The sequence below is a fragment of the Falco biarmicus genome, chromosome 13 (assembly GCF_023638135.1).
Source record: "Falco biarmicus isolate bFalBia1 chromosome 13, bFalBia1.pri, whole genome shotgun sequence".
NCBI lineage: Eukaryota > Metazoa > Chordata > Aves > Falconiformes > Falconidae > Falco > Falco biarmicus.
The window spans coordinates 23,720,898-23,746,312 of NC_079300.1; the positions used below are offsets into that span (position 1 = coordinate 23,720,898).

The window sequence follows — 25,415 nt, forward strand, 5'->3', positions numbered from 1 at the left end:
GAAACAGAGAGGCCCTGTTTTCTCCTAGCATCTTTTGCCCTTGTCTAGCCTCAGTGTAAAATATCCTTTGCTGTAGAAAATGTTTCTTATTTCTCTCATCTGCCCAAGGTTGCCCTCTCTGTGAATTCTGTCTTTTATCTTCTCGGATCCAGTGCTACTTTGATCTTGTTTTCCACTGCTGGTGTTATCCCATCGTCAGCCAGCGAGAGATGGACAAGAAAACTGGCTTTATCAGGAACAGAGTTATTCTTTTGTTCTCCAGAATGACGAAGGACTTGGCTTCTTATGGTCTTTGCTCAACCCGTGCATGGATAAAGAGGTAGAAGACGGCATGGTATTTACTCAGTGTAAGGAACACGGGGCAATAGGCAGTCAAAAGATAAGGAAGCAGACATAGAATCATAGAACATTTAGGTTGGAAAAGACCTTTGAGATCATCAGGTCTAACTGTTAACCCAACACTGCTAAGTCCACCACTAAACCCTGTCCCTAAGCATGGCATCTATGTGTTTTTTAAACATCTCCAGGGATGGTGATTCCACCACCTCCCTGGGCAGCCTGTTCCAATGCCTGACCACCCTTTTAGCAAAGAAATTTTTCCTGATCCCCAGTCTAAACTTCCCCTGGTGCAACCTGAGGCTGTTTCCTCTTGTCCTGTCACTTGTCCCCTGGGAGCAGAGCCCGCCCCGCCCCCCCCCCCCCCCCCCCGCAGCCCCTGTCAGGCAGCCGTAGGGAGCCATACGGGCCCCCTGAGCCTCCCCCTCCCCAGGCCGAACCCCCCCAGCTCCCTCAGCCGCCCCTCACAGCACTTGTGCTCTGGACCCTTCCCCAGCCCCGTTCCCGTCTCCGGACACGCTCCAGCCCCTCCATGTCCCTCTGGCCGTGAGGGGCCCAACCCTGAGCCCAGGAGTCAGGGGCGGCCGCACCGGTGCCGAGCGCAGGGGGACGGGCACTGCCCCGGCCCTGCTGGCCACACGGCCTGGGACACGAGCCAGGCCGCTGCTGGCCGCCTTGGCCACCTGGGCACACGGGGGGGCTCCGGCCCAGCCAGCCCCCCCAGGCCCTGTCCTGCCGGGCCCTTCCCAGCCCCCTGCCCCAGCCTGTAGCGCTGCCGGGGGCTGCTGTGCCCCACGGGCAGGGCCCGGCGCTGAGCCCTGTTGAACACTTAGGTTTCAAACACATAAATTTGATTTGGGAGGTTTTCGTGCCTACTGAAGGGTCAGCGAAGCTGTAACAGCTCACTCTGCTTGTGAAAATTTAAACTGCAGCACAAAGTCTGACTGTGCTTCGATAAGGGTAAAGGCTTGACAAAGTACGGCGTGTTTCTTTGGTTCTGTCAACAGTTTCCTACTATCTAGGAAAGTGTGATCAAAGAAACTGTCTTTGGGGGTTGCAGGTATCTGCTGGGCAAGTGACGTGAGTGATGCGTAAAGGTCAGAGCACTCTTGACGAGAGAGCTGTACTGAAAGGGCAGGAGAACCACAGAGGGCTTCCTGTGCCATCGCAGCAGGTCAAGTAGAGAGTAGCTGAACAAAGCAAACCACAACTATGACGGGATATTTAAAGCAAAGTGGGGAAATAATGAATCATATTCATTTATTGTAGTGGAGGAAAAGAGATTTCTGTCTCAGTTAATTTCTCTGTGGGATATAAAGGCAGCCTTTAACAAAAGGGGGGGAAAAATCCCAATTCGGTTTCATTCCCTTTAACCCAACAACCAAAATCCCTTTAAATTATGGAAGTTACCAGTTATGTAATGTTGTTACAAAGAAATCTGTATTTTTCAGGAGTCTTGGGTTTAATCTTTCTTTGTAATCAAAGTGATTTGTTCCTTAGTTGTAAACAAACACATCTGTACTCATGAATGTGTCAAATATATCCCGAATTAAACAGCATTAGTGAAACCAGGTAGCTGAGGGCATGTCCTCGCCCACGTGCAGTGCTGTATGAAGGCACCCAGGCTCCCTCTGAGCTGGAATCAGCGGTTTGATCACCCTGTGTAGCTCTCCTGGCCTTCACCCAGCTGGGGGTTCAAGGCAAGCTCATGGACTGCTCTGCTCTGTTGTGCTGTGAAGACTTGCTTTCAAAGCCTTGGACAGAAAGCACAGGTTGGTTTGGAATAGTATGTAATAGTTAAGTAAATTCCCAAATTACTACATTTATTGGATTTGGTGTTCCTTAGTGGAAGTTTGACTTCCCAAAAGGAATGCTTATTTGGGGGAAGATCTTGCCAATGCATTTTCTAACAGATTCTTGCTGATTTGTGTGGATTTATACTTCAGACCCTCTAGTATGTTAAGTGACCTCTTTGTCCATCAGAAGCTTTTCCTGACAGCTTTTATGTAAGTTCTGTTGCTACCTATTACACTGGTAGTAAATCAAGTTCCATGTGTTGGATGCTTAAGGTGCCCAGATCTTAGGCAGGTGATGACCTCTAAAACAATCCTTAACAGAGCAGGCTGATGCTGTCAGGCAAGCTCACTCCTCACGGAGACCATCCATATGGGCTGGTACTCTCCGTCTGTCGGTAAGCAGACAAACATCTTGCAAGAAATTAAGGTCTCATCATGTGCACAGTGTGTCAGCGTGTATAGGGATAGGTTAATGTTGACATCATAATACTTGGTCACCTAGGTGATGGATCCTGCTGCTATAGTAACCTGGAGGCTATATTACTCATCAAGTAGGAATTTTAACAAACAGGGATGTTTTAAGGTGTTTGTATCTTGTGTCCCCTGTAACTGTCTGTTGCCCTTTTTGAAATATTTACAAGAATTGTAAAACGAGACTTGCAAGTAAAGGTTTTATTTTCCATTCTTTTTTTGGAATTGTGTGTCCTGCAAAAGACATGTTTATGCCCAAACATCGAACTTGGGATAGAGATTTCTGAAGAAAAGTAATGCTGCTGTGTATCACCTTCTGAACGTTTGCCCCTCACTAAGGAAGCTGATATTTTGGCTTGTATCCAGAGGAGTTTGAGCCAACTCGTCATGTATATGTCTTTAGGCATCCACGCGGACTTCTCATATACTTGTGCCATGGCGCGTACCTGCAGCCCCATACTATTCCAGGGTCATATCTGGAACATGGATATTCTGTGTATAGTTTGTGGTAGATTGTAGGACACTGACTTCTCTTTCTTGACCCAGAAAATAAGTGACTTGAATATATGAGGTTCTTTCAGCTCATTAACGGCATGGTATGTGCATTCAGGGATGCAAGCTTACAGGCCTGCAGGTTAAGAGATTTTCTTGGAGGTGGGATGTCGATCTCCAAGTAGCAAGTGATAGGATGAGAGGAAACAACCTCAAGTTGTGCCAGGGAAGGTCTAGATTGGATACTAGGAAAAATTTCTTCCCCAAAGGGGTAGTTGAGCATCGGAACAGGCTGCCCAGAGAAGTGGTGGAGCCATCATCCCTGGAGGTATTTAAAAGACATGTAGACGTGGCGCTTAGGGACATGGTTTAGTGATGGACTTGGCAGTGCTGGGTTAACGGTTGGACTCTATCTCAAAGGTCTTTTCCAACCTAAATGATGCTGTGATTCTGTGTTTTGGTGTGTCTCACCGAGATCTGTGAAAGATGATTCAGAAGTCACAAGAGCACAGAGTGGGAGATCAGCTCATAAGACTACTTTTTTTTTCTTTTCAGTGACTAGATAAAAACTGAATGTGTGTTTTCAGGAGTCCTACTGTATATGTCCTCTATTACCTGCAGTGTGTTGTCTTTTTCACTTGGGACAATAAAGATCGTAGGAGATTTAAAAAAAAATAAATTCCTGTATGGTGGTACTTAATGCAAGAGAGATTTTTACATTTCTCTTGGCAGAGCAGGGTGGGACAAGGGGAATATGTCCTCGTGACTTGCAGAGGGCCAAACTGGTATATCCTCCACAGTCTGACCTAGCTGAGTAGGCTTTCTGCTTTTTGGAAACTTATGCAGGGGATAAATACGAATCTGGAAAAACACTAACGAAATGAGAACCACGAGCGATTAAAAATGAAACTAACAACTTCCTGTCCCATTTAAGCCGGGCACTGTAGGCTTACCATGAAGGAGGAGCATGCACACCCCAGGGCTTCACCAAGACAAACCTCAATGTAAGTGGGGAGCCATGTGTATGGGCAGCCCATTCATCAGAAGCAAACCTGTGGAAATACCCCAAAGGCTAACCCCAGTCACGCTTGAAATGTCCTTGAGTGTGCTCCGGTGTCCCACCCTGCCGTGCTGAATCTTTGCCTGCTCCTGGCACAGCCAACTGTGTCGATGCAGCTGTGTTTTTTTGAAAAAAAAAAAAATATGGGAAGAACATATGTTCATGGCATCTCCAGCTGTAACATAAACCTGAAAATGTTGCTTCTGAGCATTAACAAGACTCTTTAAATGCTCTGCTGACCAGCATCTTCACTGGCAGAACAAGGACTAGCTGTGTCCACATGATCTACTAACTGGTGGTTTCTTATATTTAGGATTAGAGCAGAATACACATTCTTGGGAACAGGGGTAATTGTGGGGGGGGGAGGGATACAATTTAATAGGCCTTGAAGATGGAAACACAGGGGAATGGAGGCTCCCGTTGGAGGGTGCTGCGTACGTAAAGTCATCTGGACTTACTGTGTCTCTGCTACAAAGAGAGAGGGGAGAGAGAAAGATGGCAGCGTAGTTTGGGCATCCAATTGTAATCTGGGGCATCTGCTTCTAATTACTTGCCCTTGTTCCTGGGCAGAACGGTGTCAAGCAGTGTAGGGGGACAAGAAGAGAGTACAGAGAGATTGCTTTAGCCGTGTGACTATTAGGCCCATGTAATTAGCTGGATTAGAGCTAATTACGTTTTTTCATTGCTTGTCCATTGGCACTATTGGTTTCTTACTGCGGTGCAGTCCAGTTGGCCCCGTGAAGCAGTCTCTTTAATCAGTGCGTAGCTGCCCTCTGCGTCATGTGAGATTAGGCCAGTTTTCAAAGAAACAACAGTGAAGTATGTGTGTTTGAGAAAGGTTTCATAGAAGATTGTTCTTCTAAGTGTTTCACCATTCAATATTATTTCTTACTCAGTCCCTTAGGAGGTGATTCTGGCAGAAAGAATTTGCGTGCGGCTGGCAAGCTGGGTGAGGATGAAAGTCCTGGAAAAATACTGTTCGTGACTGAATTCTGCAAGGGGCCCTGATCTCAGTCCCTGGTCTGTAAGGTCACCAGGCTGAAGTGCTGCTGCCACGTTTGTGAAGCCAGAGCCCTGTCACGTGACTGTACCAGACACTGTAAATAGGACTGAGTACCTACAACCCTTTTTTTCCCCAAAGGAAAGCCAGCTGCTTTTCCTCTATCCCTTGGAAGATAAACCCAATTCTCATGTCATCAGCTGAATTTCAAATTCTACTCCGTATCTTAAAGTTGTCAAGGATAGTTAATAGTAGTAACAAGTGAAGAGGGAGCATATATAACAGGGAGGAATAGGTAATGCTTCTAGCCCTATATTGAGTTGCTTATAGTTTCATGGGGCTGAAGCAAGGGAAAGCTGAAGGCTTCTAGCCCACATGTTTCCCTTTAGCTCCTTCAACGTTGAATGTGTTTCAGCTGGTGAGTGCAAGGGGAAGTGGGCAGATCACTCCCATCGCTTAAGACCAAGAATAAATTCTGGTACCCTCTTTCTTCTTGGTAGGTAATTTTCCTCTTTTAGAGTTGGAGTAGTGGCTTGTGGACACATCTGCCAACAAAGCAGTTTTCTTTGTTCACCAGAAAAGCTGATGGGTGTTTGGGCCAAGCCAGCCAAATTGGTGGGAGTAGTTGGGGGGGTGAAGGTGGCACTAATGAGGCCATGCTCGGTGCTTTGTAAAGGTAGCTGGCCTCAGAGTTAAAAGAAGCTTCTGTGGTTAGAGAAGTCAGATGTCCTAGATACAGATGCCTGCAGTCAGGGTTTGAACAACAACTATTTTTGGTGAAGGTGGTCTTAGATGTCATCTTTGTTCCGTTGTCCGTGGGACCGTCTGAACAGGAGTATGGCAATTACTAGATGTGGTTGAATTTGCTTGCTTTGGCTTTTATTTCATTTGGGCTGCAAAGCAGAGAATACTTACGTAGCAAAGGCTAGATTGGTTTCTGCCAATTGCTGACTCCGAGCTTGTGTGAGTTTGTATAATATGTGCTGATGCTATAAATAAAAGCAGTTCTGTCTCGTGCACCAAAAACTCTTTTCAACCATGCAACGCTGAGATTTTGTTAGTTGCGGGTATGTATAGGATGCCATGTGTTGCTAAGAGGGATGGCAGATTCTTTCCATGTGACCCAGTTTGCAGTAGGTTTGGTATGAGAGAGTGTCTGAACAAAAGGGTTGTTCACTGAGTCACCCTCCCAAAAAGAAGGTGAAACTGAGGATGTTCAAGCAGTTGTTTGGCTTGGGTTTTCAGTGACACATTTTTGTCTACGTGTCTGTCTAACATGCTGGTTTTGTTGTTACTGTTTTTTCTCCTCTTTTTGGTGTGTATTTTCAGTACTGCGTTCAATGGCAAGGCACCGAAAAGTGCCAAATCTAAGGAACTAGGGCAAGAAGGGTGGTGCCTACTGTACAAATATTTTGGGCAATGACTGGGCACCAGGCAAAAATTTCAATAAAGACAGAAGAAGGGCAAGGGGGGAGAAGAGATTCAGGCTTCTTGCTCCGTCCTGCAGCCAGTTAACATTGAACTCTCCATCTTCTAAAGATTATTAGTATTATTACAGTGTCCTGTGATACTTCATCCCCCTTGGGTTCAAAGTAATGTTAGTTTTCTAAGTGTGTAACGTAAAACCCAGAGATGTTCATCAAGATCTGCTAATCAAAGAGACAGCAGACTCATTTAGAGGATGTGGCTGTCATGAAACACCACAGCAATTATCTCTGAGCTTTGAAAACCCGTTCTTCAACAGTGAAACTCCTGGAAAGAGACAACATTTTCTTTCCTCCATCCCTGCATAAAATCTACTGGAGAACAGGTTACACTCCTTTCTCTTCAGTGTGCTTTGCTCTTGCCAGAAAGCATTTTATTCAGGCTGAGCATACTCACTTGCTGACCCTTAGCAAGCCCTGAAGAAGAGGAAAACTGAGAGATAAGAAAAAGGTGGGGTCGCCTTTGCTCACAGTATGTTACTTGCATGATGGATGGGCATGAGCTGGTGAAAACTGTGGGCTGCTGGTGTAAGCGAGTAGACACCTCTTGAAACTACTCAGCTTTTCTGTAGCTGGCTAAAATGTGCCTTGTGCTCAGAACTGGAATTGCAGGCACGTTTTCTTGAAGCCAGGCACCTGACACCATAGAAACTGGAGTCACTGGTGCTTCACTCCCCACAGCTAAGACTGATGCTATGCTACATCTGCCCTAAGAAACTTCATGTGATGAGCCTGTTGGTTCAGACACTGTTCTGGCAGAGTACATGATGAGGGGACGCTTGCCTGCACCTGTCAGAAGACTAATGACCTCATGATGTTAGTCCTTATGGTATCGTATCAGGTATGATATCAGCCAGCCTCCCAGAATCCCTTCCTGCTCCTTTGGTTTGCAGGACCCTGGCAGGAAGGACGGTGCTTTCGTTCAGTTTGTTGCTTCCAGAGAAGGCACATGCCCTGGGCTTTTCCACATCAGCTGGCCTCTTTCAACATCAGACAAGCGAAATATTACAAGGCTGGGAGCAGGTAGAGGAAAAAGTCCAGTTCTTGAATACAGAATTAGAAATGAGGGGACAGAAGGGAAAGTAAGAGCTCAGGCTGCATCTTGTCTTGTACTTGGGGGTCCCTCTTTGGGACTGTGGAAACTGGGGAAGGATGCAGCTGAACTCTGTGGGGCGGAGACCTCCCACTCACCTTCTGCCAGAACTACTTAAACCTAGTCTCATGCCTTTTATTTTCTTAAACCAGCATCTCCTCTTCATTCACTTTCTCCTGCTTTTGTTCCTAATCTGTATTTTAATGCCTGCATCCATATGTAAAGGTGAGGAATAGGGCCCTTCCCACTTCCTGGGCTTTCTTGGCTTTTAGGTTTGTTTCCCATTCTTTTCGGTAGTGCTTTCCCACCCGCTGGAATGCCCTCCCTGCAGCTCACAGCCTTTCCAGAGGTGATACAAAGTACCCTGTGCAGTTTTCTGCAATACTTTGATTTGTGGAACCCCTGACATGTTCCCAGTTAAATGTAGAAAAAAAACCTCCCTCTAAATCAGAGGAAGTATAAACTGTACGAGAGTTCAGGTAATTTTGCAGTCTCTGATATGCTCTCTTGCTTATCCTGTGACATAAACCCACAGACTGGGTATTTAGGGTGCTGTCTCCAAGCCACCTTTTTCCTTCCCTTTCTCACCATCCCTCCCCATTTTTTCACACATACCTCTTAGGGTTTTTGGTGCCACAGCAGGCAACCAAATGTTAACAAGCGTCCTGGCTCTCTGGCTCTGGCTTGCAGCGGTCCGTCCTGCCAACAGTGAACATAATGGTTCAGGTCAAATCTGTTGTGCATCTGGTCTGTGTGTACTTTTTGAAACGTAGATACTTTGTTTTTTTAATAGTGACCAAAGAATGCTAAGTGCTAGCCATTTGTAGACTAGAGTTTATAGAAGAGAGGTAATAGAGGTACCTGGAGCATGCTACTTTCCAGAAGGGAGATTTAATCCAGGGTAATTCTTATTATTAGGAGAAAATTACTTGTTATTTTTGAAGTACATAATGGTAATAGATTGCCATTTACCTTCCTAGGTGGCCCAGGCTTTCCTGCTGCTGCAAAACCATCAGTTTTGTTTCAAAGAGGAGAAAAGAAGGAACAAAAGACTCGATCCTTGATAGCTGTAGTAGGGATTGGCATGTTAGCCTGGCTGGGTGGCATGTACACCCAGGAGTGACAAGAAATTCAGCTAAGTTCAGCTGCAGGTGAGTGCTGTAACTTTCCATGGAACCTACTGGATTGATTCTCTACCTTTGGCTACAGGTAATTGCTTCTTGCAATTATGTGGGGTAATTAGAAGTAGGTTACACAGGAAAAACCATCAGTGCATCCCTCTGCATTTGTGATCTGTTCCTTTAAGAGTGATTATGACTTTTTTTACTTATTTTTTTTGTTTAGCTCAGCCTGTCGCTTGCTTTCTACCCAACTGATCAGGCACAGGAAGGTAAAATAGAAGTATACTTTCAGCATATTACTGAACTCGGCTCATTCTTGCAGCACACTGTCTAGTACAAGTCCTTATGGGAACTGCAGTGGAAAAGCAGAATGATTTAAGGACTTGAAAATTCACATTTTCTTCCAGCCTGATATAGTGAGGGACTATAAATACACCAGGCAGACCTCTGAAATAGATGCAGCTCTGTAAATGACAAACACATTTTGCTTGGCTCAGAATATATTAAGGCAGTTATCTTGTGCACTCTTTTTAGTATTTATTTTTTCTACAAAAAGTGGTACTTTTTTGAGAAGTGGGAATTGGCAAGGTAGCAGACAGTTTCTCTGAAAGGTTTATAAAGTTCTCACCGATTCATTACTTGAGCGTGCTATCATGCTGCTGTGCTTAATGAAAGATCAGTCAAGTAAATTGTTCCTGGGATTCAACTTAATTACATGCAAGAGATGGAAACTTTGTTATCAAAGACTAATAAAATACCAGGCGGCTTTAATGAAGTCAGTAAGGTGGCAGTTTTAAATTGAAACCTGCTTGCTTAATAATAGAAAAGACAGTAGATTTGAGCAAGATGTTTTATAAGGAGCATGTCACTTCTCCACTGCAAGAGACGCTTTTTTTTTTTTTTTTTTTTTTGGAAGCTGCATTAACAAGAAACATTAAGTTCATTGCCAGTGTTTATCCTCTAAGCCTCAGACTGAAGGACCTATAGCTGGAGGAGATTTCGTACTGAAAAACTATTTTAGTTTGAAACTAGGCATGTGATGACTACGGTGATTTTTCTTAATGCTTGCAGAGCCATTTATCCAGATATATAATTGAAATCAGGAGATGCCTTGGAATGACATGGCTGTGACTGACAGTAAATGTTGAAACATTAAATAAGGATGCTTTAAAGTTTTAGACCTGTAATGTTGACCCATTTTTGTAATCATTTGGGTGTTATATACATTTTTAAAGTACCTGGTTTGGGTTCATTTTTTCTGAGAATAACTTGCCTTCCTTGCCAGTCCTGCAAATTTTTTTAGTGGTACAGCAAAATTAATATGAGCGTTCCAGTTGTATTCACAAATACTGGAAAGTGGTAGATTGTTCGAGGCACTTGTGCATGTTTCTATTAAAAAAAAAAAAAAAAGAAAAAGTAATTTTAAAAAAGTGTTTTGCAAAAGTGCATGTTAACGTTAACGGCATCCTGCAGGATTCCTGACCTCATGGGGAGCAGTTTTTGCTTTGCAGGTGATTTTGGGGGCCAGTTCACGTTTTACAGCGTGGTGATGTTTAAGCTGTGCCTGGGCACGAGTTGCAGAAGCAGCAGCCAGGGAGGGCAGTGGGTCTCCCTGGTGTGGCGTAGCTAGCCTGGTCTGAGGGGGCAGCTTTGGAGGTGGACAGGGGACTCCCCAACCACATACACTCTGATGTCAGTCTGGCATATTTGATCAAGACTACTTTCCACTTGAAACAGGAATTTAGTTGCTGTACTCCAGAGAATACCCAGGTCGGTTCGGTAGTTGGCAGGCTGGCACCTGGCAGAGCCACTGTCCCTGCTGCTTGGTGCTCTGCTGCTGGCTTGGCGTGGTGTGGTGCTGCCTTTTGGTCTGTTTGCCTCTGAAAATCAATAGACCAGTTCTGTCAGGAGCCCGGATGAACATCAGGAGCCTTGTGCTTATTTCTCTCAATATTTTTCACAAATGACTTAAGTACCAGAAGAAGATCCTTTGCTATTGTGACTGCAGGCTTGTCCCACCAGTCCCACAGACTGATTGGGGACGGGATGGTGGAGGCATGTTTGCCCCAAACTGAAAGAAAAAACCCCAATTTTTCTGCAAGTTCTGCCTTGAAACTAGAGATTTGCCTGTCAGGCTTTCTCTGCTGTTTATCAGATATATTGAGAGATTTCATATCGCTTTTCCCCAGCTGGCATCCTGGCTTTAGATTTCTTTTCTGTGATGAGAGCTGCCCGGCAGACTGTCGGAGCGGAGGCAGAGGAGGCAGCACAGCCTTTCTCGTACAGAATAGCTCCGTGCGAGGAAAGGGTGTAGCCAAACAACCTGAAAAAAGGCAGGGACAAATCTACGCCCCGAAGTGATGAAGGGGATAGAAAGCAGGATGGCTTGGTGGATTGAGAGAACTGGGGCACAGGGATTCCTGCCCCCCTGCGCCTGTTCTGGACACTTCCTTGCTCTAAGGCTACATGTCATTTGTGATAGACGTTAGTAGAGTAGTTAGCAATTGCCGTACAGCTGCTGTCACAGATGATCCTGATGGTGTCTTTGGGTTTGCATGTTGAGTGGGAGATGTTTGGATCTGGCTGTAGGCACTCCTGACACCAGAAACTCGGGACCAGCTTGTCTCAGTTTGAGCTCCTAAAATTGGGGGCTGTTTTGGAAATGCTGCCCCTTGTCTCTGTGTGAGATAAAACTTGCAATCCTGATGTAACTTTTACCCACGTGGCGGGATGCCGGAAGGACTGAACGGTTCTAAATATTGAACAATGGCAAGTCAGCACTATGAGCAATTGTTGTTGTGAGTCAGTGTTGTATCCCTGCCAAATATGCCTTTTGAAAATAAAATTTAGCACTGATTTATCAATGGGTTAGTTCATAACATGATGTAAAGCACTCGGTACATAATGAATCCTTCCGGATCGAAAGAAAATGCTCATAATGACTTTAAATACTATGTTTAAGTGGACCGAATCAATGTAAGGGTATTGCTGTGTTTCTCCACTGACAGTTTGCTGCTTTCGTTGCTACCGATGGCTGGCAGAGAGGGGTTTGTGGATGATTTTTTTCCCCGTTTTTGTTACCTTAACAAAACTGTCAACATGTGTTCTTTCCTCCTTGCTGTGCAAGTGCTTCGGTGAGTCCTGCGTACAGCCAGGTAATGCCCCGCCGATCCGGCCGTGCAGAGCGCCTTCGTATCTGTGGCTCCCCAGCCAGCATCCAATGGCACAGGACCAGAACCAGTGGCACAAAAGCACCACACGCACCCCAAATTCTCTTCTTCGTGCCACACTGCTTCTGTCAGGAAGGGCTTTTTCTAGATGATTGCCCCCCTGATGAAGGGGATCCATCTGTTCTGCTGCCCAGAGCTGATCCTGGGGGAGCGACCAGCTGAACACTCTCTGTTCCTCCAGGGATTCTGGTCCCAGGCCTTGAAGGAGCAGCAGCTGGGCTTGTTCCCCCAGTTTTCCCCAGTGGCACCTCCGCTCTCTTGCACATCTGCTCCAGGCACATGCAGCTGCAGGCTTGGGGGGGTCCCTTAAATTCTGTTTCCTTTTTAATTATTATTTTTTTAAAATTTCCATTTGCTGACCAGATTTCAGCAGTGCCGCTTGCGGTACTGAAAACCCCACATGGCCAGCAGCCGGGGGTTCCTGGGGCTGCCGCTGGCCCCGTGTCCCCCCCATATCCTAAACCTGAGGAGGGGCTCGAGAGGTGCTGGGGGCTGCGGGGGGGGAGGGTGGGGGTCGGTCCCTGGCACTCGGGCGGTGCGTTCGCCCCCCAGCCCTCCCCCGCCGGTGCCCGGTGGGGGGTTGCAGACCCCCGCTCGGCGGGGGGCGCGGGGGCCGCCCCGCTGTGGGCGGCGGGCGGGGGAAGCGGCGCGGCCCGGGGGTCCGCCGGGGGCGGGGGCGGCGGCGGCCCCTCCCCGGGGCGGTGCCGGTGCCGGCGGCGGCGCGGAGGGCGGCGGTGCGGGGCCATGGTGAAGATCGGTGTCCAGCAGCCGCCGGCGCTCAAGCCGGAGAAGGAGAAGGCGGCGGCGGCGGGGGGCGATGGGGCGGCGGGCGCCGTGCTGCTGCCCCCGGGCGCCGTGAGTGCGGGGGGGGGGGGGCGGCCGGCCCGGGCTGTGCCCCCGCGCTGGCGGCAGCGCGCCGGGGGTCCCTGCCGAGGGGGGGCCGGGGACTCGGTCCCGGGGACAGCGGCGCCCCGGCAAGGAGAAGCCAGCGGTGCGATGGATGTGGCTCGGGGGCGGGGGGGCACGGGGCACCTGAAGTGCGGGGGAGCGGGTCCCGGGTGGGCAGCGGCCGGCCTTGGGCGCTGAAGGGAATGGCCGGCGCCGACAAGTGGCATCAGAACTCGGCCCATGCCTCTAGGTGGTTTTGCCCGGGGGAAGGTAGTTCGGCACTGATTTTACACGGGTGGTTTTCAGGTTCCGACATCTCTGAAGGCTTAGGGTTGGGGTGGAGAAGAGGCGCGAGGAACAAGATGGCTGGGGCTGGAGCAAGGTGGGATGGGGGTAAGGGCGCGCGGCTCTACTTTGTGAGTAAAGTAGGTGCAAAAAAAAGGTGCTTTGTGTCTAGAAATGCTCAGTTTTCGAGGTGGGAGTTGACCTGCTGAAGTTGAATTGCTCTGCTGGCTTCAGGTGGTGGGTGTCAGGGGAGCGAGGCTGGGATCCTGCCAGGCCCCAAGTGGATGCAGGCGCTGGGGCATCCCTGGCAGATGCAGAGCGTGGCTGGGGCCTTGGGGCACAGCTGTGTGCCCCGTCCGGGCTGTGAGTGTTGCGGGCAGTGCTGGCCATGCACCACTGGTGGTGTGGCTGGTGTCCCTCTCGGGGAGGGGAAGGTGGAACGGGCACCGTTGTGTTTGGCCAGGAGCTGAGTGTTCCTGAAGTCTCTGGTGCTGGAGAACTCCCAGCTTGGAGGTTCTCTGGCCAGGTGGGCCCGCTGGGGTACATACCACACACGGTGGTGGAGGGTGATGTCCAGAGCAGTGGGTCTGACCCATAGTGGCAGGTCTGCCTTGTTACAGCACTACTGTGTCGGAGCAGGAGGCTTAAGTGGCATTTCTGTATGCCTCAGACCCTCTGTACGGTTTGATCGTTTATCAGACCCTAATATCTCCCTGACTCAACGTACCATGGGGGAGCTGTGGTTTTCCTCCGTTCCTGCAGCAGTGCAGAGTGCCTCCTGTGTGCCTTACCAGCAAGTGGGAATTGCCTGCCCTGGGGGGTTGCTCTGAGCAGGGGCTTCAGGGGGTTGCTCAGTTCTGCAGAGTTCAGGTTGTATCGTAATGATCTCTCCCATCACGTCACAGGTGGATACGCTTGCATCTCTCAGCTGTGCTGTCAGTGTCTGAGTGTGCTCAGTCTGTCGTGATTGCGTCTATTAATCTGATGCCTAGGAGCCGTATAGAAACCTGTAATGGGGGAATGTGGCCAGCTGTGATGTCTCGGTGATTTCCAGACTTAACCTTTTCTAATTACAAAGAAAACAAGGTGGTAGGTTTCATCTCGCCTTTGATGTCCAACCCCGAAAGTTGACTATTGCACTGGAATTCCAGCTCATGCTGCCATTAAACTAGCTTTCTGCAGCTGGGAAGTTGCTTGTTCTGCTGATCCTGCATGAGGTCAGGCAGGATCCATCTCCTTCTCTCAGCACTGTGAGAAAAGGAGTTTAAGATATAGTAAAATAAAAGATGAAAGTAAGAGAAGCTTATTTCCATCGTTACTGCTGTCGGGTCCCAGGAATCGAAATTATTCCAATTTGGGACCTGCCAGATGAATGAATTGGCATAGGTAGCAAATAATAAGTTTTGGGTTCTTTACGTTGACTTGGGCTTTTCTCTGACTCCTGGGGGGTGTGATGTTGTTCTTTTAAGCCTGTGTGAGCTACAAAGGAACTTAAAGATATGAATTTAGAACAAAGGCTCTTGGTCAGTCTCTTAATTCCAGCAGACATGTAAGAAAATCAGCCTAAGACCTGTGACACAAGGGCAGGAGCAGGTTGCGGTGAGTCAGTGCAGCATGGGGCTGTCCAAGGAGCGGCGCATCCACTGACAGGCAGGTGGCCTTCTCCTGATGCTGTTTTTCAGGGTATCTTTGACACTGGGTTCTTCGGTGTAGTTTGTACTTAGCTGGACTGAGGGAGCGTGTTGCTTTGTAAAACACCCAACTTCTGGGGTTGGTCTTTCCATAGCCAGGCTTTCTTGCCATGCGCTCTCTTCTGCTGCCAGTAATTCCTGTCTGTGTGTGTCTTTCTGTAGCTGCCTTGCAGCAAAATGGCATTGGTGACATGCAAACAAGATGCTATGCATTCCTTTCCTCTTTGATCTCACAACTTCAATCCCAGTGATAGGAGCCAGAGCTGGGAAATGATTCAGCGGAGGCTTCCGCAGCCTGTGAATTTTGGCAGGTGTTCCCTGAATGCAAAGATGTGGCAGGCAGGAAGATGTCTGTGATGCTAATGTGTCCTGAAAAGTGGTAGGTGAGGAGTCCTGACAGCAAGCTCGTATGTGCTGAGCCTTGTTTCTCTTCTGTGCAGCTCAGTTTGAATCAGAAAGAATATGCAATTTGAACTCTTGTCAGAAAAATCCATGGAATTTTGAGGCAGTTGCAACGTTTTAAAGGCTTATAAAAGAAACTATCTTCTTCTTATTAGTAGGAGCTGGGAGGCTGTAGTGGCCTTGAGCAGAAGGCAGTTTGAGGTTATACAGTCAGTAAAATAATTTGTTGTGTTCATTGGAAAATACTTTCTCAGATGAAAAATAATATTCAGTGAGTTTTAATTGAACTCCAGATTTACAGCCTGAAATAGGAATAAATACATACCTATGCTGTGTCTTTAACTGCTCTGGGAAATACGCTCCTTGCATTTGTGTTGGACATGGAAATCCACAGGAACTGAGTAAAACTGGTTCGATGGAGCTCTCCAGTCAAAATTTGGTTTGGGGCTTATTTTTTTGGCTGATTCCTTGTAAACCCCTCTAATACTTGCAGCTAGTTATTCTGGCAGAGTGTGCCAGAGCCAGAGGAAAAGGGGTTTCATTAAAATCTTCTCTTTCACCAGGTGTAATGGCAAACGTTGGAGGAAGGAGGTGTCTCTCATCCCCCTTGCTCTGTAAGTAGCAGAGACTGGCTGCTCAGCTGCCCCGGCCGAAGGCGCTGCCAGATGTCCCTCCCTGCCGGCGCAGGGCGAGCCGTGCCTTATGGCACACACTGCAGCGCAGACTGGGTGTCCATGGGGACCGGGATGGTTTGCAGACAACGGGAAGATGCTTGTGTGCACCAGGGGCTGCTTTCACAGAAACCTTTGGGGAGAGGAAGCAGAAAGCAGAACCGGTTGTCCTGCATCTGGGAATGGTTGTGCTGAGACAGTGTGTGTGGTCGCGTTCGGTTTTGGATCGAAGTCGAGGGGAGATGGTGTCTGCTCAGGCTATGACTTCTAGGTCTGGCTGGTGGGGGGGAAGGGCTTTATGGGCAAAGCCGGAGGACTGGGAGAGCTCTCTCCGTACCCGCAGGCCTGGCAAGCCTTCTGGAAACACCTTGGCAGTGGCTCATGGGCTCGGAGGCTGCGAGGGGCTTTCCAGGGTGCACACAATGGTGCCCTGTGGGTGCGACTGGTGTCTTGCTCTTAGTTGGTTGCAGTAATAACCAGGCTTTGGTTTCACACCTTTCATCTCATCCACAACCTCCAAGACTCAACAAGACTCTTCCTTTTGGTGGGCATTAGGTCATGCCCTTCCTGGTCAGGGAGAAGCTTCCCACCAGGAGCCGCTGGCTGCCTGGCACTGGATCCATCCAACCCTTCTGTCTCCCTGTGTGGTCTCTGTAGGCTGCACCTCAGCACGACTGCCTGGTGGGGTGCCTCAGCCTGCGGGCTGCAGGGCTGCCAGCAGCAGCTTGACGTAGCAGGGAAAAGCCCTGAAACCCTTTGGGAGTGTGGCCTCTCTGGTGTTCTCTTTCCTGTCACTGTCAAACTCCCCAGTGAGGACCAGGTCCGGTGTGGGTGCGGAGCTCTTGGCAGACGGTCAGTCTTGCTGCGGGGGCTGTTGTGTTGCCCCGCTCCCCTGCCTTTCCTGGCCCTCAGGCAGGCATGACGAGCTGTGACTGCTGCCTGAGCCAGCCCGAGGGGATGTGTGCTCTGGGCAGGTGGCAGCAGGTCAGGGCAGCACAGGCAGCAACGCTGCTTCTGGCCTCACCAGAGGTACCGGTGCATCGTGAGCAGCGATGCCCGGAGCTGGGCTCTGGCGTGTGGGGCAGGTGGGGGAGAAGTGGCTCTCGCTGGCCATGCAGGGATCTCTGCTGGCCCTCTACTGCGGAGTCATGCCAGCCTGGTGAAAGCTGCTGTGCCAGTGCAGTGCTGGGTTTTGTGAGCAAATTCCTTGCAGAAGGCTGCGAGGTGGAAGACAGATGGTGAAGGAAGGGGGTGTGAGGAAAAGGCTTTTAAACAGGCTTTTTCACAAAGCAAGCTGTAAATCCAGAGAGAGGGAGAAAAACTAGCTGGCAGCGCTGCGGATTGATTATGCTCATTGACATGTTTGCGGGCTTGAGTCCAGGCTTGGTGCTCCTGAGCTGTGGGTATTTTCCCCATGTTGAGGTCTTGATTTAGGGATCTAAACGTGGTAGATAATAATTTGAAGAAGCTGCCTCCTGTGACAGAAGATTATTCCTGGCCTTTGCCCGACCCTCTCCATATCCATGTGGGCCAAAGTGATGACTTCTTTTTGTGGCCTGTATGGAGTGGTCAGCTTAAAAAGAAGCGTCGTTGCTGGTTCTTGGTTCTCCATGGTTTAGGGATGCCTTGGAAGTGGAGGAAGACAGCTGAATTGGAAAAAAAATGTCTCCATACCCTTACAGGATCTGCTCTAGTGAAATACTAGACTTCAGCATCTTACTGGACTCCAGACATGAATATTTAATATTCCAGCTGAGCATGACAAAGGATCTGGCTAAAACTGGCAGGAGGATTAGGAGAGGGAATGACTATTTCTAGCAGCAAAAAATGCAACTGAATTTGCAAACACGGAACTGTCTTTCACCAAAGAGATGTAGACTGAAGAGCTGGAGACGGAGAAACTTGAAATGTCTGTCTAGGGGTGTGCACGCTCCCAAAGCTGGAGAAGAGCCGAAACCAACGCAACTTTGCACGTAGGTGCTCTTTACATGGGAAGAATCTGTTGTGTTTACCTGCTTTGGGTGCAGCATTTCTTTTGCAAAACATAGAAAACCAAGGGAAAAAGCTTTAAAAAGAAGCAGTTTAAAAGGGTACAAATGGACCAAATGTAGGTATGAGACAGAAGCGTTGTGCATATGCTGCGTGTAGTAATGCTGCAGCACTGTAGGCTCCGTCCGTAGTACAGGGGCTCTTTGCTTTGCTGTAAGAAGCCCGGTGCTGTGCAGTGACAAGCAGAGCGCTGGTTTTCACCCTGTCGTTGCATCGTGCTGTTTGCATGGCTGTTCGGAGAGAGGTGGCCTGACGGGTGTTGTGTACCGCTCAGAGGGGAGCCCGCATGCAGCAGAGCACCGCGTCCAGGTCTAGAGAGATGGAGCATCTAGGGAGGATGAGTTGTCCTTGTTCACATTCTGCAACTCCTGCTTTTGCGCTACCAAATCTGTGCTCATTAATGGGTTTATAGAAAATGGAAAAGGCATTTTCAATTCTAGGTATTTTCTTCCCAGGTGATGTGTGGGAGCCTAGGTGTGGGAGTTTTTTCTTCTCATTTGTTTTTTAATGTTACCATTTGAGAAGGACAGTGTTGAGGGATTTTGGTTTTTTACTTCTTCCCTCCACACTTGCTTTGCTGAGCTGTTTTTCTTGCTGCCATGCCCTACTGTTGAAGTCGGTTTGAACAGTAAAGCTGAGAAAGGTAAATTTGCCGCCTCTCTCTTGCTGCTGTTAAACTAGAGACTGTTCCTTTGCAGTGAATTTTTGAGTGTAGGGCTGACTGTCAGGGTTTTCCTACGCTGCTGCTGGGAGAAGACATAATTGCTGTCATTGTTCTGAAAGACAGCAGTGACTTCATTTTATGGTGTGACTTCCCTGATTTTCAGGGAAGAGGCAAATGCTGTAGTCTGAAATCTGGTTCCTTGTTAAGATGCTTTGAGCTGGAACTCTGGGAAATGCTGGACTGTGACCCCTCTGCTCGGAGCAAACAGTATGGGTTTACAGCTTTGATGCTGCCTCTCGTCTGCAGAGCCAGCAGAAGGCAGCAGCTTGGCTGTTGCAGCTCGTAAGCATCTTGGGCATGCTGCCTGCTCCTTTCTACCGGCCTGCTGGGCATCGTCATCTATAGTGGAAGAGTGAGGTGGGATGGCAGTGGCTTTATTGGGCACAATCAGATCAGCAGTGCTTGGCTTGCCCCTGGCGACATCCAGAATGGCTACTTTGCTTTTGACCATCTCCGCCTGCCCGACTGTAGAATCTCAGAGGTGGGTGCTGTAGTTTTAAAGTGTACGGTCATCTGGATCCCAAACCTATCTGGGCATGGAGCTCTCTGGGGGGAAGCAGTGGTTGGAGCCCAGCAACAGTATTAAAGCGAGTCCTCAGCCCAACTGTTGGTCTGCTCTGGTGCTTCATTAGGACCCAAAGCCATCACTGATGGTGAGCAACCTCAGGTGAAATAGTGTGAAACCCTTTGATGTGTGTGGTGGTCTTTTCCCTGTCAACATTTTCTGCTATCAAATGTGTTGAGACAGCACCCGATCCTTTGCACCTTTTGCAAAACCAGTCTAGCTCTGCACAGGTTGGTAGGTGTGTTTGGTTTATATTGGAGCAATTGTACGATTCTAGCCTGGGAAAAGGTGAGTGTGGCTGCTGAAAGGAAAGTATGTTCAGCTCCTTCCCAAGCATGTGGTCCCGCTGTCACGGAACAGCTTGTCACTTCGGTGGTCAGTCAGGCTTGTGGCTTCCTTCTTCCCAAGCCACGGGTGAAGGTGGAGCGAGCAGACTGGTTTTGTGGGCAGCTGGTAGCAGCTTCGCTTCGCCTGGGCGGAGGAAGAGGAGGACTCAGCTACACCAAGAACAAGCTGAAAGCTGTTGGCATTTCCTTGCCTCAGTTTCTTAATGTTCTCGAATATTTTTGGCATTGGTCAAAGGTCTTTTAAGGAGTCAGGTGTCTGCCCACCCGCATATGTCTTTACCCTTGAATCAAGTCTCTGACTTTTCCAACCCCCACCTTAAGAGCTTCCCCTGTTCCCAGAGCAGTTGCTCTGCTTCGCTTTTGCTTGAGCTGCCTTTTTTCTGTAATTGCTCTAGAGAGGTGTTTTGAGACCCAGTGCCAAAGCTTAACCTTCATTCTTCTTCTGGGGAAAATTCCCATTCTTTTAGTGCTGCCTCCCGCTTCAGGGTTGCAAAAGAGCCCCTGGCCTTCTCCTTGGCTGAGTGTGCTCCTTCCCTCTCCCAGGTGAGGTCTGCCCAGGTCCTACAAAACCTTTTAGCTGTGGTGGTGGAGCTGCCCTGGGGCAGGGACTGATTCCCCCTGTCCTTGGGGTGAGTGGCTGCAGCTCCTGTTGATTTCTGGAAATCAGGCCACATTTATCAGACCCTGCGTTTTGGCAGTCAGGCTGTTAAGCATCCAGGTTGAGACATTTTTTGCCTCTTTATCACAACTGTTTGTTTTCTCTCTGCCTGCCTGTCTGTTCAGTGTGACGCTTGGGGCTTTAGCTATGTGCCTGGTAAGAATAGCCTTATTTTTACAAGGGGCTTTGTTGGCTCTGCTAATGCTCTGAATGGCTTTACTCCTGGGAAAGGGGAGAGGGAGGCTGGAAAAAACCCAGCTGGAAGCTGTGCCTTTGCCAAAAAATAAATAAATAAAAAATATATGGAAATGAATTCCTCACCCCTGTGCAAAGAGGGAGGAGAAACAGCCCCTTAGTTCCAGAAAGGGATGGAAAAAGGAGAAAAGAACGGGGGTTTATATCTCTCGCTGACGAGGGAGAAGGAAAATATCACTGAACGCTTAGGAGCTCCCACATGCTAGGCTGCATTTTTAACGTCCTGCTGTCTTTGTCATATAGCAACAAAGCTGGGGGGTTTAATTAGCCAGTGGTTGTTTTTGATATTCTAATTTCCAGCACTGCAAAGTGACTCCTGAGGCAGGTGGCTTTGTTGCTAGTCACGTGCTGTGGTATTGTTTAAAGATGCGATTAGATTCATTTATTGCAACCTTTTTGCCTTCAGCTGTGATAGTCTCTTAATTACAGGCCTTTTTTTTTTTTTTTTTTTTTTTTCCCCCTATCCTTCAAGGCATCTTTGAGTCCAAAAGCCATCAGCTGTGTTCTCCATGGAAATGCTGCTGCATGCCCTGCCCAAGCGTTGCTCAAGTACTGCGTGTAGGGAGTTTGGTTGCCTTGGAAACTATGTGCCACATATATATATATACACACACACACATATATATCCTTGTATGCACACATTATTTTCTTTTCTGACCTAAAGCATTAGCAATGCTCTTCAGGCTGGAAGGACTCTCCTTCCAGGTAATGGACTCATTCAGAGGCCTCTCATTGCTGGTGCTGAGCACTGACCCCTGTGAGTCTCTGCCAGGGCGATGGCCCAGGCACTGTCCTCCCCTTGGTGTTACCTGGTATTTCTCCTTATTTCACTCCCTCTCCTCTCTCCAAGCATAACTGCTCTTGAGGACAGGACTCATTTTTTGCTCCTCTGGCAGAGGAACCTTTTTTGGAGTGTGGGAGATAATTTGGTGGCTGCAAGGATGAACCGCCTTTGCTGCAGTGGTTTCTCTCTCCATTCCTCTCCCCTGCAGTGGTGTATCTCTCACCATTCCTCTCCCCCTTCTTGCCTGCCTTCGTCTGCCTTTTCCCTGTGCATAGTTTCTCACTTTCCATCTGCAGAGCTCTAGCTTGCCAAGTGCTCCAGTCTCAAACACTGGCTGCCCCCCTGCTCCTCCTGGCCAGCCCTGGGGGCTCTTCACCACCAAGCCCCCCGGGGTCTGAATGCCTAAAGATGGGAGTGGCTCTCTCTGGGAGGCAGGTCTGGATCTCATTGCTCTACAGATCATCCCACAAACTCTCTGGTGCTTTTTCTCATACGTAGCAATTGCAGGCAGTGCCCAGCACCTGCAGGTGGTAGGGGCGCTGCCTGGGGGGTGGGGGGGTGAGAAGGCTTTGCTTCGCCTGCAGAGGAGCGGGCTGTGTCGGTACGGACATGGGGGTTGCTTTCCTGAGAGAGCCCACCCAAAGCCAAGCCCAGCACATCAGAAGAGAGGTCAGTCCGTACCAGCTCACACCCACTGCTGCAGCACTGCCATTTTCCAGCAGTCAGTGGTGGGGTTTTTCCATACGGAGTCAATGGAGGGTGCTGTTGTTGCAAGTCCTTCGGTTTTGTAGAGCAGTAACTGACTTTGAGAGTGAATATGGGACTTGATGCGCTGGAGGTAGAGACCTTGAACTGATTTATTTTTTTCCCTGTAGTCTATATTGTCCTTTGGTTACCAGAAATGAGTAAAAAGTGAGATAAGTTAGATTTTCTGATGTGAGTTTCCTAAGTTTCGAACCTGTGTCTTCTGAGGAAGCCATGTCTGCCTGTGAGCATCTGTAGTTACATCAGGACAACTTCAGTGTCGAGAGCTCCCGCTGCTGCTCCCTTGAAACAATCAAGCTCCCAGAGAGGGGTGACGTCTTTCCATCCCAGAGAGGGGTGACGTCTTTCAGGTAGCACTCCTCTCCAAACTGCATCCCTTTGAGTATTTACTCTGCATCACATTTCTCTTCTCATTTGTCAGTTGTCAAAATCACATCTACTATTTTTAGTTGCCCCAAGCTTCTTTGCCTGTTGGGGGTATATATTTAGGCACTTGCTGAGCTGTGTCCCCTGTTTGTCAGGCTCTGCTACACCTAAAATGAAAGATTTCAAATCTCTGTGTTTCAGAAATGCAGGAGAGATGGTTTGTGGAGAAGTGGGAGCTGTTTCCAAAGCTGAATAGGCAGGAAAAGGTTGTGAGTTGAGCCCGTCTCTGCTGAGGTGGTGTGTGACTCAGGAAGGAGCAAGGCATGACATGACACCTTTAATTTCCTCACTTCTGTCATCTTTAGCAAGACATTGGTGATGAAGGAGTGATAGTATCAAACATCTGGGTTTTTGTAATGCTGTACTGTACATATATATATGAGAAATATCAAAGGCAGTGCCTCACTGGGAATGGTTCTTGCTAGCAGCTGCTGCTGGTGGTGTGTCCCCAAAGGCTCAGGGCTAAGCCAGGAGGGTTTGCTCAGCAGTAGGTGCCCTCAGCAGTGCCTGGCAGGCATTGATGTTTCCCCTGCTCTTACTGTGGCCTTTGGACTTGATTTCCATGCTACGGACCAGACATAGCACCTGTAAAGCACAGCCAGGCTTCTGTACCCCACCCCCTTGCATGAGATGGGAGATAATTTGGTGGCTGCAAGGATGAACCGCCTTTGCTGCAGTGGTTTCTCTCTCCATTCCTCTCCCCTGCAGTGGTGTATCTCTCACCATTCCTCTCCCCCTTCTTGCCTGCCTTCGTCCGCCTTTTCCCTGTGCATAGTTTCTCACTTTCCATCTGCAGAGCTCTAGCTTGCCAAGTGCTCCAGTCTCAAACACTGGCTGCCCCCCTGCTCCTCCTGGCCAGCCCTGGGGGCTCTTCACCACCAAGCCCCCCGGGGTCTGAATGCCTAAAGATGCCTAAAGATAAGGAGAGATGTTCCTTAGCCATTCAGCAACAAACGGATAACGGGACACCAGCCATTTTCATCATGTCCTTAACAAGACATGAAATCCTGAAGACATGAAATCCACAGACTGAGTTAGGATGCTTTTCCCCCCTCAGGCTAATTTCAAGCCTCCTCTACCAAATGGTCTGTACCATAACGCCATCCTCTCCCATCTGGATGTCTGCTGCCTGTGCTATGTCCTGCCTGTGAGCAGGCAGGGTGCTGAAGCATAGTCAAGAGTCTGTTTTATCCAAGGAAAGGAATTCCTTTTTGTATTCCAGTATCCTGTCTGCTGCCAGGCGCTGGCTTGAGTGTCTGTGAAGCTGTCACACCTGCAAACTAGAGCAGAGTCAGCATGTCTGGTTATTCAGGCTTGTGTGCTGGAGCTGCCTCTGTCTCTCGCCTGGTGGGATGAAGTGTTAGTAGGCTGAAAACCCAAGACATGCAGGCACTCTTCTTGAGATGGATGTGTTCCCCCATTGCCCGTGCGGAGGAAGAGTGAGCTGTACCTTCCCTTCGGGTTGCACAAGGCAAGGAGCTCTACCTGTGGCCTCTTCCAGTTTTCCCACTGTAGGGTCAGCAAAGTGGTGGCTTCTGCTGTTTGCATCAGCACTGGAGCATGTAGTGGTGCCAAGAAATGCGGAGCAAAGAAAGGATCATTGCATGGAGTAGCAGGGTGTTCCTGTCCTGAAATTGTTGTGGGGTACTCTGCGGCGCTGTGGGTCTGTCTGTGCATCCTCCTTGCATGCACATCCTTAGCGTCTGGACCTTGAACATCATGCTTTTCTCCCTCTACTGTTGCTTTTACATCTGTTCATTCATGGAGAAGCAAATGAGTGTTTGTGGAGAGGGGAGGAAGGGCCTTATGTTGATATTTGTGTAAAATATGCCCATGTGTTGGAATATTGTGTTTAAAACTATGAAAAAGAAAAGGAAGGCCCATTTGCTGAACGGAAATACCTGTCCCTACCTCTGCCCAGGGATGGTTTTGACCCCTACCTTTCCCGTTTCTCTCTGGCAGAAAAATCCATAGCTGTTTGAGGCAAAAAGTTAGTAGAATGGCTTGTTGCAGAAAGAGTGCCTGGTTAATGAATTTTTACAGAATATTGCTAAACAGCTGGTGAACGTACAGCATTTTTTTTGTGTTAATATTTTGATTTTGTCTTCAGTGGAAATGCGCATCTCAAAGATGTAATCTGCTCTTCAGGAAAACACCGCTGCTGAGTCTAATTCTTTTTCCCACCACCAAAATTGATGGAGACTGGCAATACTGCCAGATCTGCAGAGTGTAGCGTGAACACAGTGCATGGTTTCGTTTGCTGGTTGGTCCTGGGGGTCTTTCTGGCGGGGATGGCTTTCCTGCACCCTGCTGCTGGGACCACCTGGTTCTCTTTATGGTAAGGTTAGCTTAGGGGAAAACTGCTCCCTTGCTGGGGAGCGAGGCATTCCCATGGCAAGAACAGATGGAAATGAACTGCGATGCATTTCCCATTTTTAAAAATAGCCACATTCCTACTGCAGGGAGTGGTGGTCTGTGGGAAGGAGGGATGTTGGGGCATGAGCGGGCAGCAGCCTGTGGTAGAAGCTTCTTTGATTTTTCTGACCTGGTGAAGATTTGTTGTCCTGGGTGAAATGCTGTTGAAGCAGGCCGTGCACTGCTCTGTCTACAGGCCCGTCAGCACTGAGAAAGCCTCCAGCCAGAAGCCGAGGTGCCAGCTCACCTGTAGTTGCTTTTAAATTGTAGTTCATTCATAGTGACCAAAGGCTGGTGGCCTTTAATCTGCTGAGCTGGGGGGTGGAGATGTGTGTTTTAGTGAGGGTTTGCACAGGTGATTTTTATGCAGTGTTTTGCAGGACTGTGGTTAATTATTCCCCTTGGTC

General features: G+C 48.7%; 1 protein-coding gene across 4 annotated transcripts in view; it reads left to right on the forward strand.

Moving 5' to 3' along the window:
- The first annotated feature begins 5,117 nt into the window (after nt 1-5,117).
- The window catches only part of ITM2C (integral membrane protein 2C), a 33,121-nt gene continuing 12,823 nt past the window's right edge, over nt 5,118-25,415 (forward strand). For 2 of the 4 annotated variants that reach the window (XR_008825229.1, XM_056358879.1), the window contains exon 1: nt 12,782-12,938. Coding sequence is in view for 1 of the 4 variants with exons in the window: in XM_056358879.1 (XP_056214854.1) it covers nt 12,828-12,938 (111 nt within the window). In the remaining 3 variants the exon portion in view is untranslated. Of the gene's footprint in view, nt 5,237-8,712; nt 8,884-12,781; nt 12,939-17,884; nt 17,994-25,415 lie in introns of those variants that run through there. The other 2 variants (XM_056358880.1, XM_056358881.1) reach the window with 2 other exon arrangements.